Source organism: Micromys minutus, assembly GCF_963924665.1.
Source record: "Micromys minutus genome assembly, chromosome: X".
Lineage (NCBI taxonomy): Eukaryota > Metazoa > Chordata > Mammalia > Rodentia > Muridae > Micromys > Micromys minutus.
In genome coordinates, this window is record NC_137970.1 from 21,680,183 (window position 1) to 21,696,177 (window position 15,995).

General features: G+C 37.9%; 1 protein-coding gene across 2 annotated transcripts in view; it reads right to left on the bottom strand.

Moving 5' to 3' along the window:
• Positions 1-15,995, bottom strand: part of ARHGAP6 (Rho GTPase activating protein 6) — a gene marked incomplete at its 5' end in the record, with an annotated part of 484,952 nt that overhangs the window by 27,366 nt on the left and 441,591 nt on the right. For both annotated transcript variants that reach the window (XM_080909837.1, XM_080909838.1), the window contains 4 exons: positions 118-297; positions 7,596-7,744; positions 8,760-8,910; positions 11,779-11,834. In XM_080909837.1, coding sequence (XP_080765963.1) covers positions 118-297; positions 7,596-7,744; positions 8,760-8,910; positions 11,779-11,834 — 536 coding nt within the window. The remainder of the gene's footprint in view (positions 1-117; positions 298-7,595; positions 7,745-8,759; positions 8,911-11,778; positions 11,835-15,995) is intronic.

The following is a 15,995-nucleotide window of genomic DNA, read 5'->3' on the forward strand; positions in this document are numbered from 1 at the left end:
GTTTACTCAAAACCAGCACAGCAAAAGAGAAAGTGACAAACCATGGTTCCATTTATACCACCACAGGCAACTAGGAAACAAATCACGGAGATATAGCACCACTGAAGGGCCACTTACCATGAACAGGGCTTCATAATTTTCAATCATCTTCTGTACCACAGCTATGATGGCTGTGCTTTCTTCAGCTCTGGCTGAGCTCTGGACAGAATATTCTTTGTCTGATGACTTCTGCTTGTGGAGCAGGTTGGGTCCAAATATGGTGGCTAAGTTCAGAGATGTCATTTTGTTCCCAGTGACCTATGGACAAAGAAAACACAAAGAGTATTTAATTTTATGTTGCTCTTTAAAATTATGAGTGGTTCAATGAGCTATGAAATATTTTCACTAGAAATGTTTCCTTTTATGAAAAATATCACTTTTATTAGAATCAAAAAGGGCATGGTAATATTCTATTTGATTCGTATTTTGGATTGAGAATGGTTCATCTTATAAGCACACTGAGTAAACTGCTGCAAATCTTAAGTGTTTATTGTAAAACTGTTCCTGTTTAACATTTGAAATCCATGTATTCTTTAAAAATACTGATATTCAGCAATCATCTATCAATGTGTCTCTTTATCAATACATAATATCTTTCCTGGTCCATCTGCTCAGCATATTCCAACCCTAGGGTTGACAATTTTCATTGGTCAATATTATTTTGAACATTTATAGCAAGCATCATAGCATAGTCCGTATTTTAGTGGGTTCACATTTTAGGAAGAAAATTTATTTGTTATTCCCAAGCAGTGTTTACAAAAAAATAAATTGTATCAATTCCAGAGATCCCAGCCAGGACATTCACACACACACACACACACACACACACACACCCCACAGACACACAGAGTCTGGAAAAAAAGGAACCAGTTACTTGTAGTGAAAAGAAGAGTCTTTTAAGTAAGGGGCATCTTCACAGTGGAGCACATAAAAGTACATTGACCATATTTGGAACTTCAGAGCAAGGGGATTTTGTATGGAGAATGAAGAATTTGACTGTTTGAAAGAGCAATCTATGGCTATAGAAATAGCATTGGTAAGAGACCACCTAGGACACTGTACCACAGTCTAGGTTTCAGAAGCTAGCTTCTGAACTAGAACGGAAGTAGGGGTAAGTACAGTTCCCAAGATTATCATTGTAGAGAATGAAGGGCCACACTGGAGGTGAGGATTCCGGGTTTGAATCACAGTAATGGAAACAGATTGAGAACAATCAAGGAGTATGGAGGGATCCATTAGACTCTCTCACCCTTAAGGGGCAGCTGATAAGACACACCAAGGATGGGCCAGCTATTTGAAAAATAGGAGAACCAGGTGCTGGGGAGATTAGTTTCAAGTGCACCATCTCCTGTGACAGATGTTCCCCAAAGCCTTCTATTCATCCACCTTTGGGCTGGATTTGAGTGTGGTTCGGGTGATGCCAGTCATAGAAATTGCTGGCTGGCAGCTAGGCAGAACAGTGTGAGTGCTGCTGTTTCTTTAATCACTCTTGAAGCAGAGACAAAGAAGGAAGGCACAGGCTGAGCTGGGGGGAGGGGGTCTCTACCAAGGAAACACAGATAAAGGCAGCAAACTACGCTTTCTGTGGAAAGGTGTTATTTAAAATACTCCTATTCTATATGTTGATAAGTAGAAAGCTAGGGTAAGCATGTAGAAACAAAGTAGTCTTCAGTCCACCAATTCCCAGATCCAGTTCAAATGCTTTCCTAAGTTCCTATTTGCACAGACACCTCTGGTTTAATTGTTTGTTTTTCCCCTGAAAGCCAGATTCTCACTCCATAGCCTATTTTGTAACCTGCTTGCTGTCTCTTACCAACATGTTACATCCCTGTCCCAACTTCAAACCATTTTCCTTCTTCCCCTTTTCTGGGCCGTAAGTATCTCATTGCATAAACTGATCATGATTTCTCTTAAGCACAGCCAAATGCTATGCCGTTGTGTCATTTTCAGTCTTCTGTTAGTATAAATAAGGTACAGAAATATCTACAAAATGACATCTTATGTGCTTGGCCGAGCACTGTCTTGGGAGTCATTTCTCCAAGTTAAATCAGAATCTGAAATATGAGCATTTTAAAAAGCTTGGTAATCCTTTTACTTACTTGCCCCTTTTTCACATGAGAAGGAAAGTCTGCCTAAATATCTCTAATCCAGTGTTTATCATGGCAATAGTGAAATTTAGTGACAGACTGTTCTTTGCTTTAGGTACTATCCTATGCATCATAGGCTATTAGTGGCCTTAGAACATTAAATCCTAGTAGCTTCCCCTTCACCTTCAGTTGTGCCAACCACAGGTGTTTCCACAGGGGCCTTTGTGTACCCTGTAGGGCAAAATTTCCCCCAGTGAGAACTACTGGTCTGTGTGAATTTTCATTTCTCTTGTTAACATCAGCTGAGAATGCTAATTACTGTGAGGATAAAAATGCACCTCCAACCCCAGAAAGATCAACACCGTCTTTGAGACAGTATGTGGTTACCTAGCATAGGATACAAGAATCCAGGTGGAACTGCCGGAGTGAAGCCCTTGAGGCTTCCCATGTCAAACACTGAACTGGTGCAAGCTTGCCACAGAGCTCAGACTGCTTCATCCTTAGAAGGCAAGGCCATCGTTCAGGAGAACAAGTCACCACTGAGGGAAAGTATTCACTGTGGTAAATGTCACAAAAATCAAAGAGGCAATGCCTTTCCTGTGGGACCTTTAGTTACTCGGTCTTTGTTTTAGTTCATTGACATGAAGCCTCATACGTTTTTATTCAAGTTTTCAATCCTCTTCCTGGAAATTCATGGTTAAGGAGAAAAATAAAATGTGTGTCATTTTTCAGTTCCTCCTTTTCCTCCTTTGAGAACTTGGAAGCATCAAGAAAGCTCTCTCTTCTCTCTCTCTCTCTCTCTCTCTCTCTCTCTCTCTCTCTCTCTCTCTCTCTCTCTCTCTCTCTCTCTCTCTCTCTCTCTCTTCCCTCCCTTCCCCCTCTCTCTGAAGAAACTGAAGATTTTGTTTTCAGTTAAAAGAATGCTTAGTACAAGGACAGTCTAGCGTTCTGTTTCCGCTCTCTTCTCTGGTTGCTATTCTGGGAATGCAACACTATCCATCTGTAAAACTGCACATAGATTCCAGCTGCAGCCCCAGCTGCTGTGGTTTGTGCTCCCTGCTTTATGTTTTGTTTTGCTGTTTATGAAACTGTGAAGGAGTCTTGCTTTTGGTTATCTCCCACCTCTGCTCCCCATATTTTAATATATACACGGATCGACACTACTTACTTACTTAATTAATTAAAATATAGATGGTCTTTCTAGGTAATAGGAGCACTCAAAACTAAATCATTATTGCATGATTGAGTTAGCTCGCCAATTCCAGGAAATCATCTATCTCCACTAAGTAAGCATCCCAGATCATTTCTAAGCATCATATAAGTAGCTCACATGTATTAAAAGTCCAGTGTGTCCAGATATCACATCTAGGGGAATTCCAGAGACATTCTCAGTTCTTTCTCTAGATAAACTTATGAGTAAAATAGCTGTGCTGCAGTCATTATTTTTCAGATAGTGCGGTAGTAAATCTGAGACCCAGGAGTAGGTGGAGCCATAGGGAGTGAGACCATACAGCTGATGCCAGGCTTTTGTGAATCATGAGAGTGTACTTAGTCTTATTTAGTCTCTATGCCAGACTCTATGTCATCATAGGCAAAGGGAAAATGAGCTTTAATTCAAGAGTATAGGAGGTTAAGACAAGGGAGGCAGAAACGTGCTGAAGTTCCAAAGCCAACTTTGCATGCCCTAGAAGTAAGTACCTCCTCAAACATCAAGAAGTATAGCTCCACATTGGCTCTATGTTGCTTCTTATATAGTTCTTCTAAGAACTTCAAGATAGCTATGGACTCTCTCTCCAAACAAAGACGTAGTCACACCACATTTTCTTTGCAACATCAGCAGTCTTATATGTTGAAAAAAACACCATCAGGGGGTTTTGATTTTATTCCTACTATAATCATTTTTAAAGGGGAAATATAATGTTTCTTAAACCTGAAAATTTCTTGTTTCCCCTAAGTGGCAAAGAAAATACTAAGACTAACAGAATGGAATAAAATAAAATTAACACAAGAGACCAAATTAAATAAAATATCATCATTTCCTCTCAAAATATCATCAATGGGTAGATCAACATTTTCCCTCAATATATACACATACATTTTAGTATATATACATATATATATTCATGATTTTACTAAGAGTACATTAAATTTTAAGCACATTTTAGAAAGGACATGATGTTTTCACTTTGCAGATGTACAAGTATTGGCCTTCCCCAGCTCTGCCTCTGCTTTCTCTCTTCCTCTTTCACAAAGACAGGGCTCTAGCAAAGCACTGTGAGCCTTCAGACCTTTTTTTTATGTTTTCTTTCATGCTGCATTCTTTAACAATGTCACAGTCTAACAAATGGCTGACACAAACTATCAAATAGGTAGAAAAGTTGGACAAATGCTCTGTTCTTTCACTACAACTTAGAGAGTGGTATTTTGCCCTCCTATCTGCTTCTGTTCATTCTGTGTTCCCTACATGTTCATTCAACTACAAAAGTCTAAGAGAAGAACCTCTCCTTTGCTACTCAACTCCTACCCTTACTAAATCCTCTTATGCTATGCTTATATGACCGACCGATCTTCTCCATTTCCCATAAGCTAATTAAAATGTGGCTTTTACTCAGACTTCTTCATGGAACCATTTGCAGGCCTTTTAGCTCCCAGTGTCCGAAAAGATTTGGTATTACATTTCTTGATTCTGTTTATCTTCTGTCTTGTCTCCCAATCTTCTAGACACCAGTTTTCTCTATTGCCTCTGATATACAAGCTTCCTAACACTCATCTCTCCTCTCCTGTCTCTGTCTCTCTCCCCTTCCCGTCTGTGTGTAAGTGTGACATTAATCTGTAACATAACTTATATCATCTGTTTCACAATGCACTCAAAGTTCATATCTTAGCAGGATGGAGAATGTGCCCACAGAAGCATTCAGTACTCTATGAACATGGCGCAATTTCTTGCCACCTCTCAGTAATAATCTGCTTCTTAAGTCTAACATGGCTGCTTGCTTATACTTATTTCTAACTTGTCCAATAAAGTGTTGTTTCCCTTCCCTTCTCCCTATCCCTGCCTTTTCAACTAAGTAAATTAGACTGGCTATAGTTAAAGACACCTGACATTCACTAGTTGCAAAATCTATCTGATCATCAGTCACTATGATTAACATGATTCTCATCATTACCTTTATGATGGCTTTGTATAGATGGATGAAAGAGACCCTTCTGCAAAAGCTTTCCTTTGTTACTTACTGGGGTATTGTCCTAAAACCTCTGTAAATCTACAGTCACTACTGTGTATATGGCAAATCTCCAGAGTTGTAAACTCTACCAATGTGCCACCTATATTACCATAAGTAATGACATCCATGGATGACATAGGCTAAGTTTCCTAACCACTGTCCCTCAGTTTCCACCCCTGAAAAGTGGTCACATTGGTATTTATCTTGCTTATTAGAAGGATTAAGCACTATGGCACAAAACTGACACACGATTAAAGAGAGTCATAAATACCAACTAGGATGCTAGCAGGCTAAGATGAATCTATATTTTCATTTATAGTTTAATCTATATTAATCTACACTTCAATCTATATTGTCTTCTCTGCCTCATGAGTAGTGTAGTCTTGTTGAACTTCGAACTGAAAAACCGTGTTTCTGAAAATTATTTTTAAAAGAGAATATTGTAGCAAGTTGGACTGGACGTTTTGCTTTCCTCCATGACTTCTCAATCACCCAAGACCCAGATTTCTCCTTCTCACATAGTACTTAAGGAAAACCAGAGAGGCAATTGACATACCTTCCAATCAGGGCTCTGTTTCCTCTCAGCCACTAGACTTTATGGCTTCCATTATCTCTGTAGTCCATAAAAGCTGACACCCAGACGGATAATGTAACTATGCAACAATTATGAGAATTACAGCATACCCCATGGAAGAGCTGTGTATGCCGAAATAAGGTGTCAGGACTATATGATGAAACCTGAAGCCAATGGGGCTTTCACTAATTATAACTTGGACAGAGAAAAATGGCTACCTCTGGAAAGTTCAAGTTCTGTTCTCATACTCCTGATGGGAAGTAGGAGGAGAAAAGGATTGCTTTTCTGAATTATGGTGAAAACAATTTCACATGTCCATGCCCTGTGGGAACAACATCTGACAAGCAAGGAACTGAGTTCATCATTCGGCTGAGCTCTGCTTAATAAAGACTTAAACAACAGCACATAAGGTTAAGATTGGAATGCCCCTGGCTCCCTTTTGTTCATTTACAGTACACATTAACCTATTAATGGGTTTAAGGCCTCAAGGAGAAACCAAAGTCAAAGAGAAGTGTGACTGTGTGAAAACAAAGAAGGAACCAGGCTCTCCTATGAGGGTGAGGATTTAACAGGGTTTCAGCTAGCAGGCAGCCAACAGGAAAACTATTAACCTCTTGAAAGTATGAGTGTAACCTAAGGGAACCACAGCCCTCCAAACTTTCACATAGGAGGAGGGACCATACTAGTCCGGAAGAAGGGCCAGTTAGCACTAGAATATGCCTAAGTGGGTCATCAGACTTTTGCAAATGTGCCTTTATTAGTTAATGCCATGTGGCAGTGCCATAAAAGAGCCAAGACTAGCACTTCCAGTCCTCTCTATACCTGATTTAAAGGCAGAATAGAAGGCCCATCTCATTCAGCAAATGCCTGTTTTGGAGGCACGGTTTAAGGAGTGAAAACTCCTATACTGTAATGCAGATGAGATAAGAGGGGACGCCATGCTTTGTTTCCAAGTCAGCCTAAGAGGTCAAGCTAGTTACAAGAATGAAATTTGTCTCACTCCCTCATTCTAATTTTACACTTCTCCAACTCTTCTCTAGCAGACTGTTTATCTCCCCTCACAAATGGACATTTAGTATTTTAGTAATTGAGTAAAACATCTTTAAGGATAAGGGCAGCCTCATTTGGAGACATCATTGAAACAGCAAGGATGTTGGCAGCTTATGTCTTTTCAGACACTGTCCCTAAGAGAAGGCACTGGGCAGCACTATTACATAAATGTCAGAGAACTTGTGACTGGATTTATAATGACCACAAAACAAATCTTTCGGCATGTCAGTGATGTGTAATCTACATTAGATGGAGGTAGGACAACCCATTCTAAATGTGGGTGATATCGTTCCACAGGTTTGGGTCCCCACCGAATAAAATGCAGAAAGCAAGCTGACTGCCAGCAGTCACCTGTCCCCTCTTTCTCACTACAGAAACCCTGTGACCACCTGCTTTTTTCTGGTAACCATGTCTTGCTTATATGATGACGACACCCCCCCCCCTTGAGTTGCTTTTGTAGTTGTCCTGGTTGAAGTCAGGAGACAAATGACGGGGAATGCAAATGAGAGGTGGCCCAATTTCCGGTTGAAATGTGTGGTCACATTGATGGTTTGAGCCATAACAGTAACAGAACAACGGATAGACAATCGAAAGGAAGGCACTCTCTTTGTGGTAGCATACCTCTTGTCCATCTTTGCTGACGTTATCATCAGCATGCCTGGCCACAATGGAGAGGAACTGTAGGAGGCGGTGGAGGGTGTCGCAGTTGCAGGGAGGTAGAAGGTAAATTAGGAGTTGCAAGGTTCCCAGTTGTTCCTCAGGCTCCAACACTAGAGAAGAAAGAGAGAGGCACTCTAAGTGAGACCAAGAGGAGCTGACACTGTTTTGGACACGGAGGACAGCTTTCATCTCTGCTACATTAAGAAAGAGGTTACCCAGGCCAGCCACACTCAGTGTCTTTACACATTTTTCCCACCACTTTAGCAGCAGACCTACAAACCCTATGAAAGCTGTAGAGACAAGGTGGGGATCTAGGTAAATCATGAGGAAGATAACCCCTTCTGCCTTATTTCCATCACCCAACTTGTCTCTATTCATTACTCAGACTAACTTAGTAGATTTTAGTGCATACGGATAAATACCTACTAACAATGTTATCAAGCTGGTGAATGCTCTGAAATCTTTTATAATCTGTTTAAGGGCCTTTGCTCTTATTCAAGGAACAATATACAAGGAGCAGATTTTTTTGGCCACACCAAAGACGTTTATGACAAAGACATTGTCTTCTTTCCTAGCTGCAATCTCATCAGTATTGTTGTCTTGCAAAAAGAAATGTGTGCAGGATAATACATCTTTGGCATTTCGCTTCTCCTGCCCATCCTTTCTCCTTCTCTGTGTGCATAGCCAGATACAGATACTTTGAAAGCAAGGTTTGTGACTGAGCTGTGCCACTTTGCTTCCACTGAAATGCTCACTGGTGTCTTACTCTGAATTCTTTGGCTCCTCCTTCCTCATACCAGAAGCCATGATTCATTCTTAGGCACCGACTCAATGCAAACTCTTGCTAGCACTTCAGAGCATCAACTTATAGCACTTTCTACTTTCCTGGGATCATTTGAAAACATCTGAAATTCTTCTTGGCTTTTCCCATTTGTTTGAGTCCAGCTTTCTTCTTAGTAGTTCTCCCAAGGGTTTATCTCAGAAAATCCCCCAAATAGCCCATTCATTAGAGACCAATAAAGGCAAAAGCAGTTATCGGAAAACACATGAACAAGATTTTAACAAGTGAGCTGGACACCATGGTATTCCAGGATACTTTCCCGAAAATCTGGCTTTGTTACGTACAGAGAGTGTTGATGAATGCAGTGTAAAGCTCCCTTGTGAGAAGGGGGTCAGGCATGTCCCTGAGGAACTCCTTTAACAAGGCTGCCACATCGTGAACACTGTGCTCCTCTTCCAAACAGACATCAATCCCACGGTCAAATTCCTCACGCAACTGGAAAATCAATGGTTCAAGAGTCAGTTACATAAGATTCATTGGGCTAATTTAACAAGAAGCTTCATGTAGCCAATATTTCAGAACCATCCAATCTCAGTGTTTAGTGCTCAGCAAAGAGAAATATTTTCATGGACAGTGTCTATCATTAGGTCTGAGTGGATCATAAGAAAGCCACATGATACCTTGAGCTATAGACTCTATACATATTAGTTATGGATACATATCTTCATCCCTATCTCTATGTCTCCCTATATATAAATGTGTTTTACAAAGACAGTTTTAGATTTGTTGTTAATGACGTTTCCAGAGGAGTAGCTAATAATAATCAGGAAGTTGTAAGCAAGGATTGGGGGTTAGAAGAGAATTTAGGTCAAGTGTAAATGTGAGAGAGCTATGACACAACACTTGGGCATGTCACCAAACACATCATATTGGAATTTGGATAGTTTACTAGAATACTGACAAAAAATTCAAGATTATTTGGCAAGTCACGAAACTAATAATGTAGATGAGGTATGCATAACAAAGGCTTAAAAGATTGTACATTGAAATGAAAGTTATCTCAAATTTGTTAGCATAGCCCTATGAGCAATTATCAGAGAGATTCTTTGCCTCAATCACTTTACAAAGCCTCTTAATATGGATAGCAGCAGAAAAAGATGATAACAATGTGGCAAAAATTATAAAAATATCATGCTCTGCTTTTCATCTCCGACAGCTTGATGTTCCTTATACATTATTTTCTGTTGAATGAATACTTATGTGTGGGTAGGTATCACAATAAACTTCTGTGAGACTTATATAGTTCATTCGTTCATTCATTCATTCATAGAGGATTAATTATTTTTTGCAGGATATCAAACACTCTTATACGTTCCAGAAAAACACACAAGTACACTTGTAAAAATGAAACAAGGTCCTTATGTTGTCTTGATACCATGAACAAGGTAAGCAGGTAACAACACAATTGGCAAGTTCTTACTTTAAATATATTCATATCTCCCATATTCCCTCTGTGAGTCTAGGGTATATAGAGGTCAAGGAATGATGTTGGGTGTTTTCCTTTATCACTGGAATTCTTATGGTTTTTAGACAAACTCATTCACTGAATGGAAGCTGGACAGTTTGCATTTTGTGGCAGTAAGCTAGAAGGCCACTGAGCTCAAAGGAACCTCCTTGCTTGCCCTGGCTTACCCCTAGTGCTGAGTTTATAAGTATGTGGCCATACATTTTGTATATGAGTGCTGGTGATATGAACTCCAGAACCCTGGCTTACACAACAAGAGCCATTAGCCCTAGCTCTGACTTTTTGAAGGAAAATGGCATGGTATGAAGAAGTAACATAAAAACATAAAATAGTGACTTAAAGCATATGTCATACTCAAATATAGTCCTACCTTACCACTAATTGCATCTCATTGAGTGAGTAATCCTTAAGTAAATCCCTGCACAAAGATTTTCTCCCCTTTTTATGGACGCAAAAATGTTAAGGAGTAATTGCCTGCAACCATCATCTGTCTACCTGGTAAAAACATTCATCACTGCCCTCAATTGCTCACCTTCTCGAGACAACTTTCCATCAGCATGTACAAGACAGCCAGAATGAAGAGGATGCCCATGGCACTACTGCAATCAAGACACTTGAGATACACCATGGTACTGTCCTGAATACACACATATTGCACACACGCACACACACAAACACACACACACACACACACACAATCTTAACCTACCCCCACCCCAGAGATGGAGGGTTTGGGGGGAGGCCAGAAAGCGAGCAATAGGAAGAATTTATTAAATTACATGATCTTGAATCAAATTTCTAAATCTCTATAAGATTTTAAAGAAAGGATGAAGGGGTTACAGCTGGAGAGGTGATTCAATGAGATATTATTAATAACGGTGTTCCTTAATTTTACAGGGGTATGAGGCCTAGAAGAAGTTTCTGAACAATTTTCTATTTTACAAGTGCAGTGGTGAAATGTTAAATGTTAATTCATCTTGTGTGAATATTTAAAATACAAAAAAAAAAAAAAAAACCAGTCAGGAAAAAAGAAAAACCTTTATCTTGACAAAGAAAAGGTACACGGTAGGGTACTTACTTCAACATATGAATAAACAATTTTTATTCATCCAACTGAAATTTTTACCTGGCTTAGCTTTTAAATTGCTGGGTTTGTTATTTCCTTCTCTTTACAAACAATAGGAGAAAAGAAAAATTATAACTATCTTTTGCCAGCAAATGGGTTATATTAAAGGAGAGCTTGCCTTTTATGAAACCATCACAATCCCAAATACCTATCTGATCAAAGAAAGCTATCTTTAACAATTTTATATCAAATTTCCACCACAGGAATGTAGTGCAAGACTGGAAAAAAATAAGGAATGGTCTTTTCATAAAAAATGAACCTGGACCAATGCTTGCACAGAATCTTATAAAGCATTTATTTCTGTAAAAGTAATGACATAAATGTAGCATCAGAGCAGATAACAGTGTGTAAGGCATTTTCCTATCATATTTTGTTAGAACTGGCCACTACAGAATTATTTTCTATTTACTACCACTTGCTGATTAGATATGCATGTTTTGAATCTCCAACTTCTCCTCTTTCAGAGAGATATTTTTATCAAATAGTTTCCTTTAGCCAAGCACAGAATGAACATGTCCAGACATTTTCTTTCATCCCAACTCCATTTTTCCAAGCTTCTGAGTGTTGTTTCATCTCCTGGGACTTAATTATATTATAGTTGGTCAGAGGGTAAGGAAAAGATAGTTTGAAGAGGATCTATATAAACTTGAACTTTCTCCCTGGTAATTCTATTAAATGTCAGCTGAAAAGACAACATTCAGTGTTCACTTACTTGTCTTACTCGCTTTTTTGAGCTTCCAACACGGAATATCCCCACTGTCTGGAGGCCTATAAATAAGCAAATGAAATCAAAGGTTTTTCTTTTTCTAAATAAAATTAATGTAGAAACAGTGCAGAATATTTGCACAGTGCTGTGACCTGCAGACCAGGGTTCAATGGCATCCTATCCAACTTCTCCAGATACACAGCTGAACCTTTAAACGACAAAGTTATTTTACACTAAATGTCTGAGATAGTATTTCTCCTGTGTGATTATTGATGGTATATGTCAGAGATATCTTCTTTATAAGCAACAGCCCTATAATTTTAAATAGTTGACATGAGTCTAAGATGGAAATAATACGAACAAAGATACGCACACAGGGTGGTTCAGGGCAGGACTCTTTATAAGAGAATGCAAGTTTATGAATTTGGAGCTAATTTGAGTCGACTATCTTGCGTCTATTTTAAATGGCATTTTCAAGAAAATTGTATATGCATGAAAACTTTGTCATATCAAGTGAGAGCAGTGATATTCTCTGTATATATTCCTATGTGTTTATGTACCTATGTATCTGTCTGTCTCTCTATCTGTCTGTCTATCTACTTATATCAACTGTCTATAGCTATTTATAGGTATCATCTGCATATACCTGCATGCACATGGTATACAAGGATAACCTTATACCCACAAAAAGACATAAAAGAAACTATGATAAAAGTCTTTTAAAAATTTTGATCCTCAAGACAACCCCAACAATCTCACTAGCACAGATTGGAAATTTCAACAATAGTCATTTAATGGCATTGAGTGTTCAGGTAACATCCACATCAGGTTCACAAATTATGAATCTTAATCTGTATTTTCTTCTTTATCTATTGTTTTCAGTCTCCCGACACTGTTGATCAGGTGAAGAAATAGCATTGTGTTGCCCCTGGAGATATCCCCGCTGTCTAGATTTGGGATTTTCATAATTCCATTTACATTTATATGGGTCTCTTCTTCCCACAATTTCCCAATAACAAGAAAGTTAAATAAAGCATAACGTTTTTATGGCCAGGTGTGATTATCAGGGGTATGAATACTATATAAGATATGTCATATTCTTCCTTTAGAAAACACAATTTTTTCTCCATTTTCTTTCTTTCTTCTGGAGACAGAGTCTCATTATGTGAACCAGGCTGGTCTCTAAATCACAAAGATCTATCTGTCTCTGCCTCCTCAATGCTGAAATGAAAAGCATGCAACAGCATAGGTGGCTTCCATTTTTCTGAGGACCCTTTACTTTTTCTATTCTATTCTTTTCTTTTCTTTTTACTGTTATTCCATCTTCTCTTCATAATCACGTGTGACAGTGGTGCTAGATATGAAGTGCTTGTGGCCATTTGAAATCACATCAACAGAGTTGATCTAAGATAAAGTCAGTAAACAGAGAGCCCTCATAGTATTATTACTTGAATCTTGCACTCAGACTCTCAGCATATAAATAAGGATCACAAGGTATTGGATCAGGGGGCCATTGATGTCTGAGAAGACCAGAAGGAGTCGAATCTTCTGAACCTAGAGTTAAGGATGGCTGTGAGCTACTTTGTGGAAACTGCCAACTGATCCCAGGTCCTCTGTTGAAGTAACATCTGCTGTTACCTACTGAGCTATCTCTCCAAACCTAAGTATTAACATGTTTTTACTTGGATTCCAAGGGATTTTTACTTTTTAATTTTTTGTTTGAAAATACAATAGCATAAACATTCTTAAAAGTGTCATTCTGAATTTCTAGATGATTTGAGAGAATTGTATCATATGGCTGGCTGTTGCTGATTTACATGTGTACTGTGGATGCTTTGCTTGGCAGTAAGGAGTCTACTCCATCTTCTTATTATTGTTATTAATTTGCTTCCTAACTCAGAACAACAGCTGACCTAATTTATATTTTCTACTTCTTTGGGAAACCTAGAAATGAGATTCAATTCAGAGCAGGATAAGGCATCACATTATTTTTCCTCTGTAAAAATGATCTTAAGTATCTCCTTCAAAGTGTTTGTACTGATTTAATTAATTAATGCATACAGAATACTTAAAATAATCTGATATGTGCGATTATTTAGAGAAAGACAAGTTATGAATGGACTCGACAACTCTTCTGTATTCAAAATAGAAAAAATAACATGTCAACTTATAAATATTATCTTCAGCTAAGTTTGTATTTCTTATTCTTAGATGGCTTCTGAGTACCTGAATTTTTAGAAAATAAAGGTATCAGAGGGGAACTGTCACACAGGAAGGATTGTTTATTTAGGTAGATTTCTCCAAGCTATTCAAAGAAATGCCAATTTCTCAAATTATTCCTTCAACCATAGCAATTTCCAACTGGGCAATAATTCTAGTGTGTAACAATCAATTCTAATATGTTTTGCATTTGGAACTGGATTTATTTTTTAAAGATAGGACAAATGACCACCTTTGGATAATTTTTTTTCTCACATAACCTTACAGTGATTTCCTCACAGACAAAAAACAGTTTAGCTATTCTATAACCAGGAGTTAAGGCAGTCACTGAAAAAAAAAAATGGGTGAACACTGAAAAAGACATTGATTTCACAAGGAACTGCTACTTTGCTGAGTCTTGTCTCAGAAACTGGTGTGATTATCTTTCTCCTCTTTTCACCATAAACTGAAATGGAAACCAGATCCAGAAGTACCAGAATCTCAGGCTTTGAGATGTCATGAAATGAGGTCAGACACAATAAGCAGTGGGTCCCACCCTAAACTCAGCCTGAATCCCAGAAGCATCCCTTGATTCTCATTTCCTCTTTTGTCTGCCTTTTGAAAGCTTCTGGAAAATTGAGATACTTAAGGAATTTTGGATTAAGGATAGAGAACACATTTGAAATGATATATAAGTGAAGAATGGTTGGGTATATATAGATGGAGCTAATAAAAAAATTCAAGGACACTTTTGGAGAGGGTGGGGAAAAGGTGTTCAATAAATACTTAAAAGACTAAAGTGACATGTGTCCTCTACTATTCATTTAAAAAACAAGCAAATAAATGAATGAATATATGAATAAATAGTTACAGAAGAAATGCTTTTTAAGGTGGTCTTTGTTTTATTTTGTTTTGAGGCAGGGTCACATAGTAAGAAAAACAACATCTAAAATACTACACAAAACACTTTTTGAAGTCTTAAAATTGGTCATTTTTGCTATTTGTTTGGAGATTTCAAGTCAATATCTGTTTGGATTTGGATGTGCATCCTCTTGTTCTAGATTCATCCGATAGAAATACTATGAACAATAGAACCTTGCATAGTTGATCAGCTTTAATCTTACCTTTAGGTCCAAACTATTTATGAAATATTCTGTCCCGGAAACAAAGCCTAATGTTTAAATATGTTCATTTAAGTCATGTCTTTATTCAGTGATTTTTATACATACTGACTTGATTAAGCAATTTAAATACATCTTTAATGGTTTTCTATGAAACTTTGTTTTCATAATTAGGAAATAAATGACAATGTTCACATTTTGTTTTGTACTTCCTTCCTTCTTTTCTTCCTTTTCTTGTAGGACTTAGAATTTAACCTTGGGCACTGTGCATTCCCAGCCTCTCTTTTTAGCTTTTATTTTGAGACAGAATTTTACAAGGTTTCTCAGGAAATCCTTGAACTCACTGTAGCACAAAAAGACACAGGAAAATCTTGAACTTGAAATCTTCCCGCCCAGCCTCCAATGTATCCAAGAGGCCCAGAAAACTCTTGTTTATTTTGCTTTACAAAATTATAGCAAACATGTTATCTTTAAAATAAATGAACAATTAAGGAAGTTTTCTCAGGTCCATAATGTGTAATAAATAACAATGTGATGGATATGGCATTTTTGATGAGCCAAATATCTATATTTAAGAAACAAATTAAAGAACTATTCCTCATAAAGCCATCCTGTTAATAGGAATTGAGTTGCAAAGGGATGGATGGAGACATTAAAAGTGGATATTTTTAAAAGCAAAACTTTTTTGACAAAAGAAATGTTGCAAATAAACTCAATGTATAAGAACATCCATGTGTCTTTGCTCTGTTTGAAGGGGGTCCTAGTCCAACATAAGTGATCCTTTCCCTAAAATGATTGCACAGAACCCCTATGAGGACTCATAGGATTAGAATATTTCAAATGGTACCATACTTCCTAGTCTTGTTGGTCCCGGTAACTTCTTAAGTTAACATTTACATTGGT